The following is a 22,990-nucleotide window of genomic DNA, read 5'->3' as shown; positions in this document are numbered from 1 at the left end:
AAGCAAACGCCACCGATGGTGATGCGCCTTGGCAACCACAGGGAAGTCATCAGTTTTAATGTCACCCAACTGTCGGACACGCCCATTGTGTTGGGCATGAGTTGGCTGGACAGGCACAGTCCGACACTGGCTTGGTACCAGAGACAGCTGATCTTCGGCTCCTCTTATTGCGCAGAACACTGCATCCTGCCCAGACAGGAGGGAGAGGAGGAGGAATCACAACTGCAGTTGGGAACGTTGCAAGCAGTCCCCCACAAATACGCAGACTTTCTGGAGGTCTTCTGCGAGAAAGAGGCTGACAAGCTACCACCGCACAGGCAATATGACTGCAAGATTGACCTCCTACCAGGGGCGACGCTGCCGAAAGGGAAGCTGTATTCCATGTCTGAGGACGAATTACAGGAACTCAAACAGTTCATAGATCACAATTTGCAGCGCGGTTTCATCCGGGAGTCCAGGGCAGTAGGGGGCAGTCCTGTTTTCTTCGTGAAGAAGAAAGACACGCCCCAAAAAAGACTGGTGGTGGATTTTCGCCTCTTAAACAAGATGACCAAGCCTTCTGATTTCCCCATGCCCAGGATTGACGACCTACTAGCGACGGTGCGCAAGGGACGCGTGTTCACCAAGTTGGACCTGCGAGGTGCGTACAATCTCATCCGCATGAGGGAGGGCGATGAGTGGAAGACTGCCATGTTCACGCCTCTGGGCACCTACGAATACAGAGTGATGCCGTTTGGATTGCAAAACGGTTCTCACTGTTTCCAAGCTTTCATGCATCATGTGTTGGCGGGACTCCTTTACAAGAAGTGCGTCTGCTTTCTGGATGACATCCTGATATTCTCCGAATCGCAGCAAGCCCATGACCAAGATGTTCGGGAGGTGCTGAAGAGGCTGCAGCAGCATAGACTGTACGCCAACCTGGAGAAGTGCCAGTTCGACACGACGGAGGTGGATTTCTTGGGTTACAAGTTGTCGGACAAGGGGCTAGCCATGGACAGCGCCAAGGTTCGTGCGGTGTTGGATTGGAAGAGCCCGCGCAACCGGAAGGAGGTCCAGCGGTTTGTCGGCTTCGCCAACTTCTATCGCAAGTTTATCAAGGGGTTCGCGATACAGACGGCGGCCATTACGGACACGCTAAGCTCCAAGAAAAAGAAATTCATCTGGACGGAGCAGGCGGAGCAGTCCTTTCAGGCACTCAAGCGTCTCTTCGCGTCGGAAGAGCAACTGCTGCATATCGACCCCAGCAGACCGATGCGGGTAGAGACAGACGCGTCCGATAGAGCAGTGGGAGCTGTCCTGATGCAAAGGGACCCACAGGGGGTCTGGAGGCCGGGAGCGTTCTACTCCAGAAAGCTCAGCAAGTCGGAGCAGAACTACACCATCTGGGACAGGGAGTTGCTGGCCATTCATGCAGCTTTCAAGGCGTGGAGGCACTTCCTGATCGGCGCCAAGCACACGGTGCAGGTCTGCACGGATCACAAGGATCTGGAGCACTGGCGCACGGCTCAGTTCCTGAACCAGAGGCAGATACGTTGGGCGGAGTTCTTTGCTAACTTCAATTTCCGAATAGAGTACGTCCCAGGCGACACCAACGTCATGGCGGATGCACTGTCCCGCAAACCGCAATACCTCGAAGAGGCGACGCCAGCGGCAGCCATGCACATCTTCGCGCCAACAGCGTGGGCGTGCGCTTCAGCCACAGTAGACCTGGATGCGGTGCGGCGGGCGTTGCAGGACGACTCCTTCGCGCAGGCGAAGATGGCAGAGGTGCACAAGGGCACGGCAAGGGGCGACGAGTTCCAGATACGAGACGGCTTGCTCTTACGTAAAGGGGCCATCTACGTGCCGGGAGACGAACTTCGCGCCAGGGTACTGCAGCAGCTGCACGACGCACCCACGGCCGGGCACTTTGGCACGGAAAAAACGGTGGAATTAGTCGCAAGGGACTTTTGGTGGCCCAGACTGAGAGGGGAAGTCGCGGACTACGTTGCGAGGTGCGACACCTGCCAGAGGGCCAAACCGGTGCACAAACCACCGGCGGGACTGCTGGAACCGCTGCAAACGCCGTTTGAACCGTGGGAGAGGGTGGCCCTGGACTTTGTTACGGATCTACCCAGCTCGAGAGGCAAGACAGCTGTACTAGTGGTGGTGGACTTGTTCACCAAGATGGCACATTTCATTCCGTGTGCGAAGGTGGCCACGGCGGAACAAACCGCCAAACTGTTCATAGATCACGTGTTCAAAGTGCATGGTCTGCCGCGGTCTATCCTGTCCGACCGCGGGCGCCAGTTCGTCTCGAATTTCTGGCAGAAGCTGATGAGTTTTCTAAATGTCAAGGTCGATCTGGCATCAGCAAGACACCCGCAGACCAACGGGCAAGCAGAGAGGGTCAATGCCATCATGCAGCAGTACCTGAGATGCTATGCCAATCAACAACCTGCGACCTGGGTGGATTACCTGCCGCTCGCCGAGTTCGCTTACAACAACACGAAGCACGTGTCCACAGGGGTGACGCCGTTCTTCGCCAACAATGGGAGGAATCCCAGAACCTTCCCGGGACGGGAGACAGTGGGGGACGGAGAACCACAGACGGCGGACGCGTTCGCGTCAGAGTTGCAGGCGGTACACGATCAACTCAGACGGCAGCTGGAGCTAGCTAAGCACGCCTACAAGGTGCAAGCTGACAAGCACAGGCGGGTTGGCGAAGAGATCCAAGTGGGAGACTGGGTCTGGTTGGCAGCCCACGCAGTGCCGACCAGGTCACTAGCCAAGAAGAAGTTGGGGCACAAGCAAATTGGTCCGTACCAAGTCGAAGCACAGATCAACCCGGTAGCCTTCCGACTGGCGCTGCCGGAGGGTTCCAGAATGCATCCGGTGTTCCACAGGTCGGTGCTCACTCCCTACAAGGCACCTCACAGATTCCAGGAGCCAGGGACGGCACCGAGTCCGTTCCGGGAGCGGACGGAGACGCGAGGGGTGACGCAGCAAGACCCCATCAACGAGGTCACGGAGATTTTGGACTCCAGATGGGGGGAAGAGGGAGTCGAATACCTCCTAGCCAGAGAGGGCACCCGGGCCAGCGCCAATAGCTGGGTGCCAGACTACGCTTTGGAGGAACCCCTGCTCAAGGACGAGTTTCATGCCCTTTTCCCACACAGACCCATGCCAGCGAGCTTCTTCGACGACTGGCTGTTCACGCCCACACTTTCTTCCAGCACGTTCCATGGCTTCGACTCGGACGGGGAACCCGCACTGAGCACCCGTTCCCCAGAAGGATCGCCGGCGGGTTCGGCGTCAGACACCTCGTATTGGTGGGACGATCGACCGGAGGAGCAATGGCGCCGGAAGTGGCTGGAGATGCCAGGTCGAGCGACCGACGCAGAGACTGACATGGACGTGTTCGGGGAGGACCTTGGGTTCGAGCACGGCGGTACAGAGATGGAAGCGGAACAGGTCAATGTCGGCGACCGCGAGGAGGAAGACTCGGAGGTCTTCAGTTGGCGGCCAACCACGGGGAGCGAACTGTATCCGGCATTCCCTCCCGTGATGATGGAGCACCCAGCACCCACACCTGAAAGCGGGGAGGGGGGAAGGGGGGGCTTCGAGGGGGGGATGGATGTCAGGGGTTCAGGAGCAGAGACGCAGAGAAGGGAGGAAGCAGAGAGCGAGGGGGAGGAATCCGAAGGGAAAATGAGTGATGATGACGACCCGAGATCTCCAAGCCTAAGCAGTGAGTCAGAGGACTCCCAAAAGGGAGCCCCAGTGAGCAGAGCAAGGGGGGGTTCCGGGGGGACACCCCAGGAGGAAGGGAACAGAGGAGATTCAGAGAGTAGCAGCTGGAAGTCGGGACCCACGCTCATAACTGAGGGCGGCAGCAGCTGGAAGTCGGGACCCACGCTCAAGACTGAGAGCAGCAGGGAGGAAGGTAGCCAGGCATCGGGTTCCGGAGGCTGTCAGCAGGAGGGAGGGCACGAGTCAGGGGTGGTCACGCCCTCCTCAGAGAGCGAGGCAACGGTTAAGAGGAAAGTAGAGAGTTGGGCGCGCGCGCCAAGTTCAAATGCAGCGGAAGCTGGAGCAGTAAGCAGCCCGGAGAGTGAGCCAGGTCCCAAAGCCCGCCGCAAGGAGGCAGAAGGATCAGGGGGGTCAGCGTCAGAGGAGAGTAGAAGGGAGGAGGCCCAGGGGGGCAGAAGGACCCAGAGACGTAGGGAGAGGCGAAGGAGGTGGAGCAAGGCTAGGGTATTAAGCTGGTGTGCAAGAGGCGGGGACTCAGACGGGTCTTCGCCGACCTAGGGCAGAAGGTGTAGAGCTGCACGCTGCAGTTCGGAAATGAAACCTGTAACTTAATAAAGACTCTTATAAAGTGAACGCTGGTGGACTTGGTCCTATGTGAGCTGGGACTGGGTGGCAGCTCTGACAACATTAAATAAAAACAATTGAGTCTCAGCTTGTGTATGGGTGCACATGTTCATGAAAAACACTTGAGTTTTTGCTGCTGCTTCTTTTTTACACACTTGCTCAAGGACTGAATCATTCAGCAGTGAAATCGAACTGTTAAAGAATACCTTTTACACACACACACACACACACACACACACACACAAACACAGAGAGGGGGGGAGAGAGAGGGAGAGAGAAGCAATCCGCTCCTTTGCTAAAAGGAGGTGCTAGATCATGCTTTGTTCTAGGCAGTTTCCCATCTGCCCTGAAGGCTCTTAGCAGGAGCATTTTGCTGCTAGGCCGTCTCACTAGCACAAAGGGCTACACATTTCTGCATGTATCAACAGTGCATGCACCCACACAGGGGATTTCCAGACATTTATGGCTCTAGCCCACACCCGCTCAGCAGGTGGAAGTCAAGATTTGCACTGCAGGGCAAGACACCAGAAGCCAAACAGGAGCTTTGAGGAAGGAGAAACGTCGGTGGGAGGAGTGCTGGAAAGAGGGCCTTATAGATATTTGGTTGAAAACAAGATGACTGTAAGAGGATGGACAAAGAGGAGGCGAAAAGGCATGTGACAACTTGGAAGCAGAAGACGGGATGAGTTCTCCAAACAGCTCCTTGGCAGAAATGCTGAGCTGAGAAGATTGGAATGGATGCCTTTAACAGTCCTTTGTGGAGACAAATTTTGGCTTTCACAGTGTAGTGAGCTTACAGATGCCAAGGCGGCAGCTAGCAGGAGGAGGTAAAGAGAAATCAATTGGAGTGCTATATAGCACAGTGAGAACACAGCACTATTAGTTGCTTGCCTCATACCGAGGTCAGACCATTGCTCCATCTGGCTGAGTACAGACAACACTGACTGGTAGAGGCTCTCCAGTTTCAAACTGAGGGGTCCCTCCCAGCCCTACCTAAAGATGCAGAGGATTGAACCTGGGGCTTTCTGAACACAAAGCATGTGCTCTACCACTGAGCTATGTCCTTTCTCTCAGGCTTACCTGCTGGCACACACAAACCCAAGCTGGGCCAAAGTCCCTGCCTATCAGCTGATATTCAGGGGGCTCAACCCTGATGTCCAACTGCAGGATCCAGCTGTATTGCTACCTGCCCCACATGTGATGTTGCATATGAAGGCAAGTGGGAGGGTAGGGGCAGGTGAGTGTGGCTTCGAGAAAACATGGGGAGGCCAGGCAGAGTTTCCCACCCTGGCTTTAAGAGTAGCAGGAACAGAGGCACCGTAAGGGTACGCAGGCGAAGAACCAAGTGCCCAGATATAAGACCAGCCAGCCACATGGCTATGATAGGAACAAAGGCCAGCTCTGCACACTTTACCAGAATGGCTGGCATAATAGCCTTTGTTGCAAGCCAAAAGTACCAAAAATTACGCTCTTGGTCAGTGCCAGCTATCTGTTTAGGAGAGCAATGGTAGCAATATCCATGCAGAAAAATGTTGGGCTATACAAGCATTTGACACTGAAGACAATGCAAAGATAGAGGCAATTCAGAGGAGAGAGAACCATTCATAACAGAGATAGAGCAAGTTTGCAAGGACAACTGCACTTTGCTAAATATAAAGTATTAAAGAGAACGGGGCATCCATTTTATTCAGGCAGCAATATGTAGGATTAAAACTTATGCACCCAGATGAGAAGGGACCAGTTATTCAGCTCTATCTACTTGTCTAGTGCTAGTGGTCTATGTGTGTTCGTTCACATAAAAAACCGGAAGTGGTGATTTAAGATGACAGTTTAGTTCAAGAACTCAAGAGAGCAAGGAGCTGGCAGTCAACCACATTCCATCCCTGACACCTTGCCCTGTCCTTAGGCTTGGAATTAATAAGAGGGTGAAACGTAGCTCAAGTCCTTTGGCCCCACGCGGGAGATAACTGCAGCAGGCCTTGATGGCAAGCCAGTGCTTCAGGCACCTACAGCGCATCTTCCTCCAAGCCAGTTAGCCGGAGGATGCTCTAACCGTCCAGCCCTCCCGCTGCAAAGTGATCTCGTCTGTTCCGTGCCCCGCAAGAAACAAGGCCAAGAAGAAAACAAAGCCAAACGATGCTTAGCTTTAATGCATAGGGTGATGATTTGAAGCTCTGGCACAGGCCCAATTCCGAAAGCACCTCTGGCTTGGCCTGAAGCCAGCCAAAGGCGGAAGAGATACTGCTAGACCATAATCCCGGCCTCCGCCTCCAGGGCTCCCCACAGTGCTCTTTGGCCACAGACAAGTCAGCACCCAATTTCTCTCTTTGATTGTTAATATTTATGCAAGCTAACAGCAATCCCTCCTTTGCTTGTGGATCCGTCTTTGTCAGTGGCTGCATTTTCAGAATGCCCCCTTCACGTATCTGGGGCCTCCGCTCCAGCAGCCTCAGTGGCCAGGTTCAGATCCATTCTTCTCTTGCCTGGGAGTGGGGTGGGTGGGTGGTGTTTGTGCCCTCCGGCTCACACCACTGCTTTCTGCCTCATTAATCCCTTCTTGGCTCCCTGATGAATTTTCGAATCCAGCTTCCCTGTAAAAAAGGAAAGAAGCGGGAGGAGGGGGGGAGGAGTCTCATGAGTACTTGTTTTTAAAGGTTATTTGCAATGTAAATCAGCTGAAGGCAACAAGGTCTCCCCCTGTTAGTGTGCTGCTGTCACATCCAATTTTCCTGCTTCAGGAACCAGGCATTTCCAAACCCCACCGCTGCTGCCCTGCGACGCAAGGAGCTGTGAAGCATTGTGTCGAGTGGTGGGGAGAGAAAAAGAAATCCAGGGGCTTGGAGAGGGGAGTGCGGCTAGCGCTGCTGCTGCCACCTCCTCTGCTGTCGCAGCTGCAAAGAGGAAAGCAATCTCTGTTTGAGGGGAGGATACAAGCCAGCTGGTACACTCTGGGAAAGCTAAGGGACAATTGCCAGACATTTTGAAAGACGGGCGTGGGCAAGACAGGCAAGTTTATCCCGGGCTGCGAGCAGAGAGAGGGCAGTAGAGCATCCTGGAAACAGGCATGGCCATTCTCAGGACAAAAGGCTTCGACACCTGTTAGTTAAGGGCACAGATAACAGCCTGAAAGCCCAGCATGCCAGGCGCTGTGATCCTGCAATTCCGTCTCATCTTCTTTCCCTTGGCAACTCCAATCATGAGAACCTACTTACATTAATGGCAGCTTTGAAGTCACCTCCCTGGTTTGAGTTATTGTGCAGCGACCAAGCTCACTGGAAAGCTCTTGAAAAGCCACAATCTAATCTGCCACATAAGGCTGTAAGATCCGTGGATGAAGGGAGGAAGACAAACTAGACAGGTAGACAGACCCTGCCAGTGAAATTTGCTTTTGTTGGCTGAGGAACAGGGTGAAAACGCTGCTGCTGCTGCTGATAAAATTCTGTACCACAGATAACACTTAGGATACAACAGGAGCCTGTTGCAGCAGAGCAGGCTTTCAAGCTCTATCCTTAGTGAGAGGCCCACGAGGCAGGTTTATGGGTGGGGAATCAAGTGTAGGCAATATTATCACCTTAAGGGGGGGGAACCCTAGTTAGACTTATCCATGTTCCTGGATGCATAGTCCCATCTCAGAGACCATGAGCACTTCAGTCAAGAAACCCCCTTATAATAGAGAGCAATGAAACCTCTATCCCAGCTATGGGAAGCAGAAAGCAATGGAAACCTACAACTCCGAAATGCGGTAGTGGCTGCTCTTTCCACGAGGATCCACACCTGCAAGGCAAAGCAACTGTAGAGGGAAGGAGAGGCACAGCAACATCTTTTCCGGTCAGGCCTGTACCATGTGCCATCACTAGACCAGGAGTGGGGACCTCTTCATCTTGAGGGCTGCATTCCCTTCTGTGCAACCTTCTAGAGCAGTGTTTCCCAACCGGTGTTCCGCAGCACACTAGTGTGCCGCGAGACGTTGCCTGGTGTGCCGTGGGAGGGAGGCGGGCGAGTCGGGCGGCGAGAGGCGGGGCGGCGGCGGTGAGGAGAGGCCGCCCAGCGCGGGGCTCTCGCCGTCTGCCTGCCTGGCTGCCTGCGTGGCGCTGACATCACGGGGCTGTAACGTGCCCCACATAGGCACACGCGGGGCGGCGAGCGAGCGAGCTCCCACATCCCATCGCCGCTCGCTTCGGCCGGCCTACTGGACTGTCGCAGGCGGAAGGCCTGCACATGCGCGAGGTTTTCGCGCCTTCGGGATTCCCTTCACGCCTTCCTCCTCCCGGGTCCTTGAGAGCGCGGGAAGCGGCAGCGCGAGACCGGCGTTGAGCCTGGTAGGTATTGCGCTTGCCAAGGCAGTCATTTGGGAAATGAAAACTTGCAAAGCAAGCAACCAGTTCAATCTGAAGTACGTGTATGATTAATATCCTGTATCTGAAACCTGTTCTGCCCCCTCCCCCACACTTGGTGCCATTTTCATCTACACATGCAGCAGAGTAAGTTGACCCAGAATAGTACCAATTCAGATGGCAGATGGGAGAATGACAGTGCTGAATGCTTTCCCATGTAGAACAGTCCCTGCAAATAAAAACCTAGCATATTTGGAAGAGGGATGCTAGCCTAACCATTACCTTCTATGCTGTTACTATTTTTTTTTTTTTTTTTTACATAAGTAAAAAGTGACCTTTCCCCATCTGGCATGGTGGTGTGCCTCGAGATTTTTTTCATGAAACAAGTGTGCCTTTGCCCAAAAAAGGTTGGGAAACACTGTTCTAGAGGCCCCTGCCCATGGCTGGTTGGGGCCAGAGGCAAAAGTGGGGGAAACAACACCTGCAAATTTTACCTTTGCACAGTAGGCTAGAGCATCTACACACATTCTCATCCCTCTCTCCATCCAATCAGGGTTCAAGGACACATTCCAACTGGGTCAGCCTGGATAGCTCAGTTGGTTAGAGCATTGTGCTGATAACACCAAAGTTGAAAGGTTCAATCCCTGTATGGGACAGCTTCATATTCAAGCATAGCAGGTGGTTGGACCAGATGATCCTCAGGGTCCTTTTCAACTCTACAATTCTATGATTCTATGACGGCATGAAGCAAGACCAGTGAGAGATGTGGCCTGAGTTCCAAAGGCCAGAAATAGAGCCCTGCAGGTTTAAATGGGCCCCTAGGACCTGAAGTTCCCCACTTTGCACTAGAAGTGCGGAGGTGGTGGGTGGCTGAGAGATCAAGAGGAGCATAGGAATCTAGCAAGACCATCTCAGGGGCATGCCCTTGAACTGCTGGGAATAGGGAACGCAAGCTCTTAGGGCTCCCGAGCCAAGCAGCACCTGAGCCCTTCAGATCCTCTCAGACGGAGCTGTCAGAATCAATAGCCATAGTATTACTGGCTAAAACAGGATTAGCAATTCCTCTCTCCCCACTGCTAGCAAGATGGCACTGCCATCGTATGCAGCTCTGCACGGCAGATCAATTCAACTTCTGTTGCCAAGATGGAACCAGTTCCAAATTCACATGAGCTCCCTGGCCAGGCTTGGATCAACTGCAGAGTCACTGACTCTAACAGTGAGGGGACAAGATGGAGGAGAGAGGGAGACCCAGTGACATATCAGTAAGCCCCTGCCCTTTACACCCAAGCCCTATCCTTTGTCTTTGCAGCTCAAGCATGCGCTCTGCCACCTCTTGCTTGATGCTATTTTGTACTCCTTAATCAGTTTGAAGCAGCAGCTACCCTTGGCTCGCCGTCCATTGCTCTAGACAGGAACATTTGTCAAGAGGAGTCTGCTTGCATTGATCTCTCGGCTTGGTCAGGGCACCAGCTGACTTGAGACATACTCATCCATAACCAGCAGTTACTCATTAGCTTGCTCTGCACCCCTCAGACATGCACATGCTACTGTACAAGCTGAGCTAGACAAACTGATAGCTCACACTGTTCGGGACACCGCTCAGCTGAGCGTGGGAAAAGGAGAGCGAGTCCATGCATAATGATGCCAAAGCGATTCCAATCAGGCAAAAGGAGTTGCCGGCTGGAGGTTCGCTACCCCTGACCTAACGTTGCCTTGCACTCACCACCAAACTTCACCAGCCTTTCTCGGTTAAAAAGTTAACATCCAAAATGGTAAAGGAACACATGCCAGACCCTTGATTTTGAGGTTGTTAAAATTCCAAGGTGTGTGATTAGATTTTTAACACAAGATTCATTTTTATTTTTGTATTAAAAAATAACACTCAAAGCAGCTTAAGACCAAGAATTCTAAGCTGAAAAGAAAACCAGCCCGGTATCCTGGGGTGGAGGAAGGACACAAAGGTTTGAGTAGGAAAGGCCTTTCCTTTGACATACTTATGCAGAAACATAGTAGTATTTTCCTCCGCAAAACAGCCAATCTGAACATTTAAGTTGGTCCCAAGATTGATAGCTGGGATGTGGAAAAGCCTGGTAAACCCCAGTTTAAATGGGTAGCTGTTAAGGTCAACAGATATCCAAGGATGAAAGACCTGTGTCTCAGGCACAGGAAATCGATGGATTGTACTGCACATCTGCATGTCAAAGCAAAAATCAAAGAAATATCCTAATACTGCACCTTGGGACACCCACTAGCCCACTAGTATGCACTGTTCAAATATCTGTAGCATTCAGGATTTTCAACGTGCAGCATCCCCAGTCCCTTTAAAAGCCTGCTATTGTGCCTGCATCTTTTATAACACAGGCAACAAAAAGATCTTTATGGATGGCACAGAATGGCCACTTCATGCTCAACCAACCATTTCATGCCCATGTTGTTCACAGAAATGAAGGTTTCCTCCAAGGCACACTCATACTGAGGCAAAAAATAAAGGTTGTTTCCTATGGTCCTGGCTTGACGTTCAGCAACAACTCTGCTTTATGGCACAGAACCTCAGATCCTAGGCATGAAGTACCAAACCAGTCACATCAATAGCAATTCTTGATGGACGCTCTTTACTTAGATACATGAAATCGTATTTGCAAATGCATTTCCCCACTGCTGCTTTCCTCAAATGCCATCCCATGTGATGTGTTCACCTGCAGTCCCACTTGGGGCAAACTTACCTTTCACAAGCAACCGAGCAGCACAGCAGAACATGTTTGCAAACCCATCTGCTTAAAAGGAGCAAACACAATGTGTGGGTGTGAGTGACAGGGTGGGGTGGGGTGTGCAGCTTTTGCAAATCCGTTTCAGATAAACAGGAGCTGTGTGAGAGCCTGTTCACAAGCTCTTGTTCAATCCTTGCTAATTTCATTTGGACTTGAACTGATGGATCATATCCAAATGTGAGAAGATGTGAATGTCAGTCATTGTCTGAACTGGGCTGGCAAGGGATGCTGCAGCACGGAAACGTTAACGTTGCCTGAATGATTCAACTAGGCAAATGGATGCCATGCAAATAACAACTTTTGAGCTAACATCCAAGTAGAATTGAACTCTTTCCTACTGCAGCTCTGCCACAGTAAAACAAACAACAGGGCATTGCTGTGATAACAGCTACAGGATTCTCTGTCCCATAGCCTTATCACCAACTATTCTTGAATGGCCTGGAATGACCAACCACCACCACCCTCTCCCTGCAAACAACAAGCTTTCCTGTTGCCTAACCTCCCAAGAGGGAGAAAGCCTAGGGAAAGTGATGAGAGAGCAGGGGACTCAGGCAGCCTCTGGCACGGGCAATCTCCTTCCAGTCTGTTAGGCTGATCCCTCCTCGAGCAGGAAACTGTCGCTTTGGAAAGGACAGACTGTGACATACTTGAGAAGGGTTTGTACTGGCAGCAGAAGTGCACATTCTGCTTCACAGAAGTGGGGGTGGGGGATCCCAACCTCATGCTTGGCTGTCTATTGCAAGCCGCAGAAAAGGAGCCGGTTTGATGGACAGGCCTGGTGCCAGCACACAGATCCTTGGGCAGCTGCTAGGGCCCCAAGCAAGACCAACCACTGGCATCTGTCCTGTACATGCCCCCCCTTAAAAAAAGAAAAACACCGGGTGCCTGGAAGCTGTTATTATAATTTCCCACAATGCCCTGGAGTGATGCTATGCTGGGGCATTGTGGGAAATTTAAAAAGCAGCTTCCAGCTGCTTAAACACTCATCTAGAGCACTGCTAGCACCTACCATGGGAGCCAGCCAAATTAGGAGAGGGCACTTTGCCAAGGACCCTTCAAAACTGGCCTTCTTGGTTAATGCCATTCATGCAGGACTTCCAACAGCAAACTCCTTTCTAGAATGCAGGTGGATCCACAGGGATGGAGGGAAGGCAAGGCCCTGAAATGATCAGAGCCAAACTGAAAAGCTCTGAACATTTAATCCTGGTGCCTGCAGGAAGCTGATTTCACAGTAAGTTCCCAAAACCACCATTCCAGCTCGTCTAGCCCTCCCCAATAAATACGTTGAGGTAATCCTCCTTGCCAGGTGCATCCCTCTTAAGGGTTGTGCAGCCACAGCTGCCAAATCTGTTCCAACAGCAAGAGGCCCACTCCCTTTGCGGGAAACAATGCTGTGGCATAAGCCAGGAAACCAACCCACATAAAGACATATTCAGCTCTGTTTCTACTGTAAACACAGGAGTGTGAATAATTTGCTCACACTCTGTATATCCAAGGATGTACAATGAGAAAGAGGCAAAACACTACAGGGATACAATAGCAGTTTAACCATCAGTGGGGAATGGCAATGATTTTAAGCTACGCTTTCAAGGATTACACTAACATTGGCAGGGGAGGGGCTGTGTTGGTCCATGGGGTTGCAGGGGAATCTAACCAGGACACTATTTATTAGGACCAACTAAAAATGATAAAAGAATTACGCCAACTTTTGACATTCACATCACCTTTCCTCACACTCAGTGCTGGTAGGGGACCAGCCGGCGACATGTTATAATCTTAAAATAATCTCTCTCTACGCCTAATCACAACTCTCTGGGTCCTTTGGAAAGCGGAAAGCAGAAGAAAAAATATGCGGCAGCCCTTAATGGTAGACGATGCTGTAGGTACAGAATCAAAAGAAGCTAAATTGGGTAGTAATAGCTAGTGGTTGGAGGGCATTCCTTTAGACGAAACCAAAGCCATTGCAAAGTCCTTTCAGCATGACACGGCCAGGAGCTAGAAAACATGCCAAGCCCTGAGTCACAACACACATGCCGCCCAGGCCCTCAGGCCAAAATATACAACACTCCATTGTTCTTTGCAGATTAGCTACCAGCTCACTAAACCCATTATGAGAAACTATTGGCCTGGTTCAGACATAACAATCTTGGTCCAATATTGCCCAAACATGCCCCATAGATCCCTCTCCTTCCCTCAGGCTATTGTGGGTTGTTAAGCCAAAGTTTCCTGTGCCATCTGAACAAGGAAGCTCATTGAAACACTGCCTCCATTTGAAGCAGGATGCTCAAGGAGAAGAGGGGAGGGGCAGGGAAAACACGTGACTCATTCTGTCCAATAAACTATGGTTTATCAAACTCATATTGTTAACAGCTAAAACCAGGCCAGCTAAAACTCAGCTGCCCAGAGTGGGCAGGATATAAGTATAAAAATAAATATATGTTACTAACGACCACTCCTTATGCAATAATTTGCTGCCAGGAAAGCCTGAAAGAAGGGAACCACCAGCATTACATTAACCAGCTTACACCCGCCCCTCCCCAATGCCCAGCAATGTGGAATAGAGAAGTAGGGCTTACAGATTTTGTGCTTGCCTTTGATGGGAAACTTCAAAATCATCTCCTGGGCATTAGAACAGATGAAAACAAACGGAGAAGCTGACTCCTGGCTCATCTGCGGATACTAGAAAAGAACAAAACACACAAAATGGGTTAGCAACACCGCAATGAATTATGAGAGAGAGAAAGAGAGAGAATTGAATGTCTAAAAGTTACACAGATCAGCAAAAATATGCTTGAAGCAGCATAGAGCAATTTGGAATTTAATTGCAGGGAACAGCTCGTTGGCCGTAAGAGCTCTTGAGATTTATTCAGAGAATAGCCCAGGTGTAAGCGGACCTGCGCTGCATACAGACAAATTCAAGCAGCTAGTTCTTAAGACAGGAACTATATGCCTGAAAATAGAGCTTCGAAAAGATCTTACATAACAGGGCTGCTGCTATAAGGGGACATGACCCCCTCAGGGAGATTCCATGCCCCTAACCTAAATATTCCTTAAGTTTGTTAGCTTTCATTCAATAGCAAAAGCAAAGAAAAAACATAAGTCTTAGTAGCAGCAGTCTCCAGCCATTTTATGCAAAGATACCAGAAAAAAAGCCTGCGGGTGGAATTCCATCTAATTGCTCAGTAGGAATCCTATTGGTGTCCTAGTCAGTGACACAGAATCATAGAATGAGCACAAAAGGAATTAGAATGGTCATTGAGGGCTAGGCATTTATTTTAAAATTTTAGAAAGTCAGACGCTGTGAATTTTAACACAGTTAAATAACCACCTTAGGCTACCTGGCTATTCTGCATTTCCAGCTTCACTCTCACATGCCGTTAGGATTCTCTCATCACAAAATGTTTGCCTACAATTCTGTGACACGAAGGCATAGCTCTGTTTGACTAGGCAGTTTGATGTGGCAGAATCCAGCCCTTCAGAATGCCCTATTTATGGCCGTGATCCTAGTCACACTACCCCTAGGAGTGAGCCTTACTGAGCTGAAAGGGACTTAACTTCAGAGTATTTACTTTCTTATTTATTTAATTAATTTACATCCTGCCCTTCAAGGAGTCTGGGGTGGCCAACATGTCAATGATTTAAAAATTAGCAGAAAAATAATAATCTAAAAACAGTTATCGAAGGGTTGCCAGGAACAGTGTCTTTCAGCCATCAGTACATGCAACTGCGCTGTAAAATGCAGCCACGTGAAATATTAGCAGATCAAACAGCCCCTGCAAGCTACTTTCAGATCTCCAAGGGGGACGTGGAATGGCACGCTCAGTACAGAACGTAACGCTTTCAGAAATCTGACTTTCACTTCTCACAAGGGGAGACCAGAAAGGGATGGACTCTTAGACAGACCTCACCACTGGCCTTTCCCACAGTATGAGGAGCAGAGTCGGCCTGAGGACTAAACAGCAAAGGACACTGATGTGCGAGCTAGATCAAAGCAAACCTGCTAAATAAAGATGAACGCAGAGAATCACCGGGGACCGAGTGATGAGGACTGAGTGACAAAAATGCCCAAGAGAAAAGGCGCTGGCTGGCTAAAGGCAACAAAGAGGTCCAATTTCAGTGGTTGAGCACTTGTTCAGTACATGCAGACCACTGAAATGGGGATGGGGATTACCACTCCCATCATCCCTGGTGACTGGCTATGCTGGTTGAAGCCGGTGGGTTCCAAGTTTCCCATCCTTGAATTAAAGGATCTCCGATGGCCAGCCCAGAAATGTTTTCTAGCATACCAAGACCCCCCCCCACAAGTACTTAACAGAAGGGCTGGGTGGTTTTATTTATTTCTAACATTCCTACACTTCTCAACAGCAAAAAAAAATTCTCTGGGCAATTTACAAGTAAAAAATTAGAAGTATAAAGTACAGGTTAAGAAGAAATCCAAAAATTCAGGACAAAACCAGGGGCAGAGTGGCACTGGTGCAATAGATCTAACAATATTTATGACTGAGAAGCCAGAGAAAAGAAAAAGCTATTCACCAGACATCAAAGGCAATAACCCAGAAAAAAGGACGATTGGGGTTTCGGCAGGATCACTGAATGGGTTAACAAGTTATCAACAGCTGTACATACTTTGCACAGCAAATAAGCAGGTATTAAATGAGAACAGCAAAGCTAAGAAGTTTGTGTTATTACCAAGGGCTGCCTCTCTATACAATCATTATGCTTATCTCAAATGCACTTCAGTGTTGCAGAGATGTCCAGAGTCTCTTTGTATTATGCGTATACACCTGTGTCTGATGAGAAGACTCTAGTCTTATAAAAGCTTCTGCCACAATAAACCTGAACATATATAAAGGAGCTGCACACTTTGTTGAGTTTGTATGATTTATGAAAAAAATAATGCAGCGGCATACATACGCTGCTTTTGCATAATTTCTGCTACTTTGTCGAGCCAGAAGTGGGCATGGTAAACGATATAGGAAACCCGTGTCTTACTCTCTGAAAAGCCAATGGGGAAAATCCAACGGGGAAAGGAGCATAGTTTAGTAGCACAGCAAATGCTTTCCATACAGAAGAACCTGAGTTCAATTCCCAGAATCATAAAATCACAGAACTATGGTGTTGGAAGAGACCCAAGGGTCATCTTGTCCAACCCCTTGCAATACAGGAATCTCAGCGAAAGCATCCATGACAGACGGCCATCCAACCCCTGCTTAAAAACCTCCAAGGAAGGACAGTCCACAAACTCCTGAGGAAGACCTGAGACAGCTCCAGTTAAAAAGATCTTAGGTAGCAGGACTAGGGGAAACCTAAGGCTAATACAGTGGTACCTCGGGTTACAGATACTTCAGGTTACATACGCTTCAGGTTACAGACTCTGCTAACCCAAAAATAGTACCTCGGGTTAAGAACTTTGCTTCAGGATGAGAACAGAAATTGTGCAGCGGTGCCACAGCAGCAGCAGGAGGCCCCATTAGCTAAAGTGGTACTTCAGGTTAAGAACAGTTTCAGGTTAAGAACAGACCTCCAGAACGAATTAAGTTCTTAACCCGAGGTACCACTGTAGAACAGCTGCTAGCCAGAGGAGAAAATACTGGGAAAGATGGGGCAATGGACAACAATACCTCAAGGTCTGCCTCTTTCCATATGAACCTACCCAGACCCTGATAACCAGCATCTGAGGCCCTTCTTTGTGGTCTTGAGAGGTCCAGAGGGTGGCAACACGAGAACGGGGCCTTCTCTGCAGTGGCTTCCCATCTGTGGAATGCTCTCCCCAGGGAAGTTCACCTGGCACCTTCATCATAAACCTTTAGGCGCCAGGCAAAAACGTTCCTTTTTAACCAAGCCTTTAGTTGATCAGACTGACATCCTATGCCCTTTTAAAATGGGGTTGGGGGGGTTATTGGGTTGTTTTATTTTGATTATATATTTTGTGGTTTTATATTTTGATTTTGTTCTGTGAACCGTCCTGAGACCTCCAGGTATAGGGCAGTATATAAATTCAATAAATCAACCTTCCCCCAACTTGGTGCCTTCCAGATGCTGTTGGACTACAACTCCCATCATGCCTGATCATTGCTATTGCTGGAGAAGGCTGCCTCAAGATAGGTAACCTCACAAGTGGCTTCCCTTGAGACGGATCCAGAAGCTGCCACTGCTGCAGAACCCTGCAGCCTGCATGTTGAGTGGTGCGTCTGGATGGGCACACATTACACCTGTCCCAAGGGAAGGGTGCTGTCTGCTGATAAACTACTGGGCCACGTTTACATTCCAATTATTGACAAAGCCCTGAACAACTAAGAACCAGATGACATGAAAGATCACTGCCCCTTATGCAGAACAGTTCAATCACTGAGGTCATTGGGGAAACCCTATTAGAAGCACAATGCCCTATAGATTGTTGTAGGGCCGTGACCAAGAAGTGGGCATTTTCCAAGGCATCTCCTGCTATATTAACCAGTACCTTAATCAGATACTGCTTACACATTTTCAAGTCCACCGCCACAGTCTTATGGGCTAGAGCTTGTGGGGGTTTTTTATTTAAAAGAGAGGGGGGGGGGAAATCGAGGTTTTGTTATTCAGGACACCCAATTTGGTGCCCAATATCCAAACCAATGCTTGCGAGATGTGCAACATGCACGCAGCCCTGCTTCAGCCAGAAACCTGACCTTGGTTTACTGCTTGCTAAAAAAATCAGTAGCCAAAAAGCCATCTTCGAGAAGCATACTACTCCTCAATGTATATAATTATGTCAGCGTGAAGTGCTCTCCCCTAATGCCAAAGTGCAATGGAAGGCAGAGGAGGGCAGGCAGATTACACTCAGAGCTGTGGGGGAAAGCAAAGAGCTCTCCGCACAGCCACTCGAAGCCCTTCTTCTTTACCAGTGCCTTCACTTTGCTAAAGCTCATCTTGGCAACTATCTGGGTCAGAAATGTGTGCTTTTCCCAGTGCTGGCACTCCAGCTGTGCGATGAGCAGCTGTAAGCGTGCATTAAAACTCATGCCCGCAGTCGGGAAACGGGTTTTTGCAGATGGCATCGGATGAAGTGGGCTCCGGTCTGGGAAAGCTTCTGCCACAATAAATCTGTTAATCTCTAAAGGTGTCATGATGACACCTAAGCTGGCTTTGCTTTTAACATGGGGAATGCACATACCTCTCTGATCGCCAAACGGTAAGGAAGCTTAGATACTAGGCCATTCAATTTGCTTCTCTTCGGCTGCCCCTGGCAGGAGGTCTCCCCCATCCTCCCAAAAGCATGGGACAGTTTCCAGCTAGATGGAGCCATTCAACTCTTCCTTTCCTGGAATGCCTGCCATTAAACTGCTGGCATGCACACTTTTGCAAGCAGATACCAGCTGAATTGGTATATTTCAGCACTTGGGCATCTCTGCTGTGTGCTGGGAGTGGATGCCACAGTGGAGAGTAACCAGTTGTTGCATAGATCCAACATACCATGGGGCACAACATTCTAACCCAACTCTCCATTTTCTTCCTCTCCAAAAGATGCTAACTTCCTTCATTCAATCCATAATTTCTATTATGCAATTCACTGCCACAAGATGTGGCAATAGCGATTACATCAGGGACAGGGAACTTGGGGCCCTTCAGATGTTGCTGGACTACAACTCCCATCAGCTAATGGCAACATACCCAATGGTCAAGGACGATGGGAGCTGTAGTCCAGCAAGATTTGGAGGCCACAAATCTTTTGCTCTTGGTGTAGATATCTAAATAGAGACTCAAATTGTTATAGCCTTCCCAAGCCTAAGACTACACTTTGAGAAGCAGGGCAAAGCCAGCTGGCTTGAGCCAAGATCCAATTTCTCCAACACAAAGTGAAGTAATGTTGCAGTGGGTACAACCGGCTGCTTGTGCAGATTCACAGATTCAGTAAAGCAGGGCAGGGGAATCTGTAGCCCTTCAGATGTCACTGGACTCCATTGGCATGGCCAAAACTCAGGGATGCAGAGAACTGCAGCCCAGCACTACATCTAGAAGGCTTAATACAACAAGACCCTCTTTCTCAGATATAGCTATCAATTTTTTTGTTTTGCCCTGGTTCAAAATCTCAGCTGCAGATTCACCACCAGACTGCCATCTTAAGGTAAAGGTAAAGGGACCCCTGACCATTAGGTCCAGTCATGGCCGACTCTGGGGTTGCGGCGCTCATCTCGCTTTATTGGCCGAGGGAGCCGGCGTACAGCTTCCGGGTCTTGTGGCCAGCATGACTAAGCCGCTTCTGGCAAAGTAGAGCAGCACACGGAAACGCCATTTACCTTCCCGCCGGAGCGGTACCTATTTATCTACTTGCACTGTGACGTGCTTTCAAACTGCTAGGTTGGCAGGAGCAGGCACCGAGCAACAGGAGCTCACCCCGTTGCAGGGATCTGAACTGCCGACCTTCTGGTCAGCAAGTCCTAGGCTCTGTGGTTTAACCCACAGCGCCACCCGCGTCCCAGGCTGCCGTCCTACGCACCTGCAAAAACACTGATCTACATCTTGCACAGATGTAAGGATGAACAGGATCATGCAGATGACACCCTTCCAAGCACAATAATAAGACATTATACTGTGAATTCTCCAGAAGACTAGAAAAGGTCACATGTGCTAGAGAGGAATGCAGCGTTACTGTGCTTTTTCTTCGGCTGGGTGTTTTGTGCGACACAAAGCATACAAACCATGTACACTATCTTGAGCTCCTTGGAGACCACACTGTGGGATACAGGCACAGTGAATTAAGACAAACAAAGCAGATCTCCTGACCTAAACTCAGATAAAATAGAAAGGAAGAGACAACCAAGGTGGGATATAAAAACAAACAAACAAATAAGGCAATAGCTCCAATGCATTCATTTAAAGCCGTGGGGTGAGATTTTTAAAAGCCACACAGCCTGTGGTGTGAAAGTCTGCAAGGTCAAGCTGAGACAGGTGAGAAAGGAACTGTGCAAAACCACTGCCACTAATAGTCATGGATTTGGTAATCAAAATGGCTTTGCTAAGAAGGAGGGGAAAAACACACACACACACACTAACTGCCTCAACTGCTGAGGTTACAAACCACAGCCCTACTGTGCTGCTGAATGCAAGCAACATCTTCCCTGGAGGCTGTTGAGAGCTTCTATCTGCTGCTTGCAGATAACAGAAACATGCTGGCAAGTGGTTTGGCTGCTTTGAAGAGGAGATGGACACATCTTAGCTAGGCTGCTTCATTTCCCTTTCATCTCGCACTTATGCAAGCTCCTTGTCACTCTTCACACTGCCCACCCTGAGCAGGAAATCAGTTGCAAGCATGATCAAGTCGGGAGTAGGAGCAAGGGAGGCATCTTGGGGGCGCAGGGGAGACAGCCCATGCCCCTCTCTCAACAAAAGGCATGGCAAACAGTTCCAGGTCTGTGCTACATACGTATATCCTTGCATAAGTTGGACACAGCTGGAACAACCCAGACTTTTATCTTTTTTTATAGCTTATCATTGAGAAGGAAATATTTTCCAAGGCAGTTTACAAATGCAAGCAATAAATAACAACAACAACATTGAAAAGGTTCACAAAAGGAAAGTAGCAGCAGCAGTGACAAGAATTCATAGAATTGCAAAGCTGGAAGGGACGACGAGAGTCACCTAGTTCAACCCCCTGCAATGCAGGGATCTTTTGGACCAACAGGGCTCTCGAACCCATGACCATGAGATTATGAGTCTCAAGCTCTACCAAATGAGCGATCACATCAAGGGGACTTTTTCAGTGAGTTGATATTTCACATTTAAATGCTGGGCAAGACGCTGCAGCTCTGGAATTTATGCTATCAGGCATCACCCTCAACCGTCCATCCCTCTTTTCAATAAAAGGGGAATTAAGACTTACCCAACAAATTAGGCACTTTTTTGCAGTCTAACATACTGATTCCACCTGACCCCATTTTTTTGCTTGTTTTGCTTAGACAAAGAGTTCTGTCGACCCTGAAAGCTTGCTCTCTTCCTAATATTTCAGTTGGGCATTATGAAGGTGCTGCCTACTATTACTTTAGAATTTTTGTCCTAACACAGCTATCTAGTTTAAAAATAAAATAAAACCTTAGTGTGTAGAATGTACATGGATAGCAACGGGTATAATTAGTTCTTGTTTCAATTTTGTTCATCGGTTCTAAATGGCCTCCTCATTGCTTGAAAGCTGTGTATCCTCTTGGATAGCTGCTAGCTGTCTTCTATATGTAATTAATGAAAAGGGTGTGATTTATGCACACTTTTTTCTGAAAACAGGCAAAATGTTTTTAATTAAAGGCAACCAGACCAGATACTGAGCATATCTAGCCACACTGACATGTATTATTTATGGCATTGCTTACCAACAGAAAAATATAGCGGTATTATCTATTTTAACTCTGTAAGTACAGGCATAGAGATGTGACTGAATAAACATAAATGATGTGAAAGAGACATTTTCTCAAAATATATATGTTGGCTACTGAAATGAAATTATGGAAGCAATCCGCTCCCTTTTCAGGAAGTAATGATGTCGTTTTTAATGAAAGAAGCACATAATATGATTTCTCTCAGGCTAGAGTTTTCTGGCATTCTGCATTGTTTCATCCAACAGTTGTGCAAGAGGAGGAAGGCCAGCAAGCATTCAGAAACTGATCCACAGGACTGACCTGTGTTGAGCAGGAACTGGAAACCCGTGACACTTCAACTCTCACCAACCTCAACCAGCATGGCTGGTGGTCAGGGATGTGGTAGTGTGGTGTGGAGATTTATATTTGGACTCAAGTCATTATAGGCTTCTTCCCAAGCATAAGATTACGTTTGTTTGAGAAGCAGAGTAAAGCTAATTAGTCTGAACTAGCATCTAGTTTCTCTAACACCAACTGACTATTGGTTATCAGGATCTGCAGTAGAGAATCTATGGCCCTACAGATGATGTTAAGACTACCCCACCCATCATCCCTGACTATGGACCATGTAGCTTGGAGCAGATGGGAACAGGAGTCCAGCAGCAGCTCAAAAGCACCAGTTTCCTACCTCTGATCAAGATGCTGGGCAGCTCTGCTGTGACACTTTTTTAAAAAACGGATGCATATTAATATATTTGCCTCTCATTTTCAAAAGCAGCCTTCTGGCTTCCAGTGTGGAATGGCTTATATTCTATTCACCTCCTCCACTGCTGGGAGATTTATTTGTTTGGAGTCTAGCAAGAGCTGGAGAGCCACCAGTTCGCTATCCAAGAGCCAGACCAATGCTCTGGTGTAATGTTTTATTTCCTTTTTATTATTGTGCACACTCATTGCCTTCCTCCTTACTTTTCCTCTCTTTCTCTCTCTCCCACTTTTCTCAAATAAAGAGTATTTTCTCAAATAATCAGATCCCTGGGCTTGACTGGATTCTTATAACACCTGAGGGTTGGGTGTCCTTCCATGATGGCTAGGCTGTTTGGTTTCCAGTTAATGGAAGATAAGGAAGGGAAGGGAGCCGAAGCGACTGGCAGGAGACCAGGAGCTTGGCTAGCAGTCCTCCTGTTCCTGACTAAATAAACTGCAAAGTATT

General features: G+C 48.9%; 1 protein-coding gene across 1 annotated transcript in view; it reads right to left on the bottom strand.

Moving 5' to 3' along the window:
* Positions 1 to 6,488: 6,488 nt before the first annotated feature.
* Positions 6,489 to 22,990, bottom strand: part of TRIP4 (thyroid hormone receptor interactor 4) — a 46,073-nt gene continuing 29,571 nt past the window's right edge. Inside the window, exons 12-13 of the mRNA XM_082198531.1 lie at positions 14,035 to 14,137; positions 6,489 to 6,947 (exon numbers count right to left, since the gene is read on the bottom strand). Coding sequence (XP_082054657.1) covers positions 6,880 to 6,947; positions 14,035 to 14,137 — 171 coding nt within the window. The 3' untranslated portion in view covers positions 6,489 to 6,879. The remainder of the gene's footprint in view (positions 6,948 to 14,034; positions 14,138 to 22,990) is intronic.

The sequence above is a fragment of the Podarcis vaucheri genome (assembly GCF_965113315.1).
Source record: "Podarcis vaucheri genome assembly, chromosome: 14".
NCBI classification, from domain to species: Eukaryota; Metazoa; Chordata; class Lepidosauria; order Squamata; family Lacertidae; genus Podarcis; species Podarcis vaucheri.
This window is presented reverse-complemented; position numbering and strand designations above follow the sequence as displayed.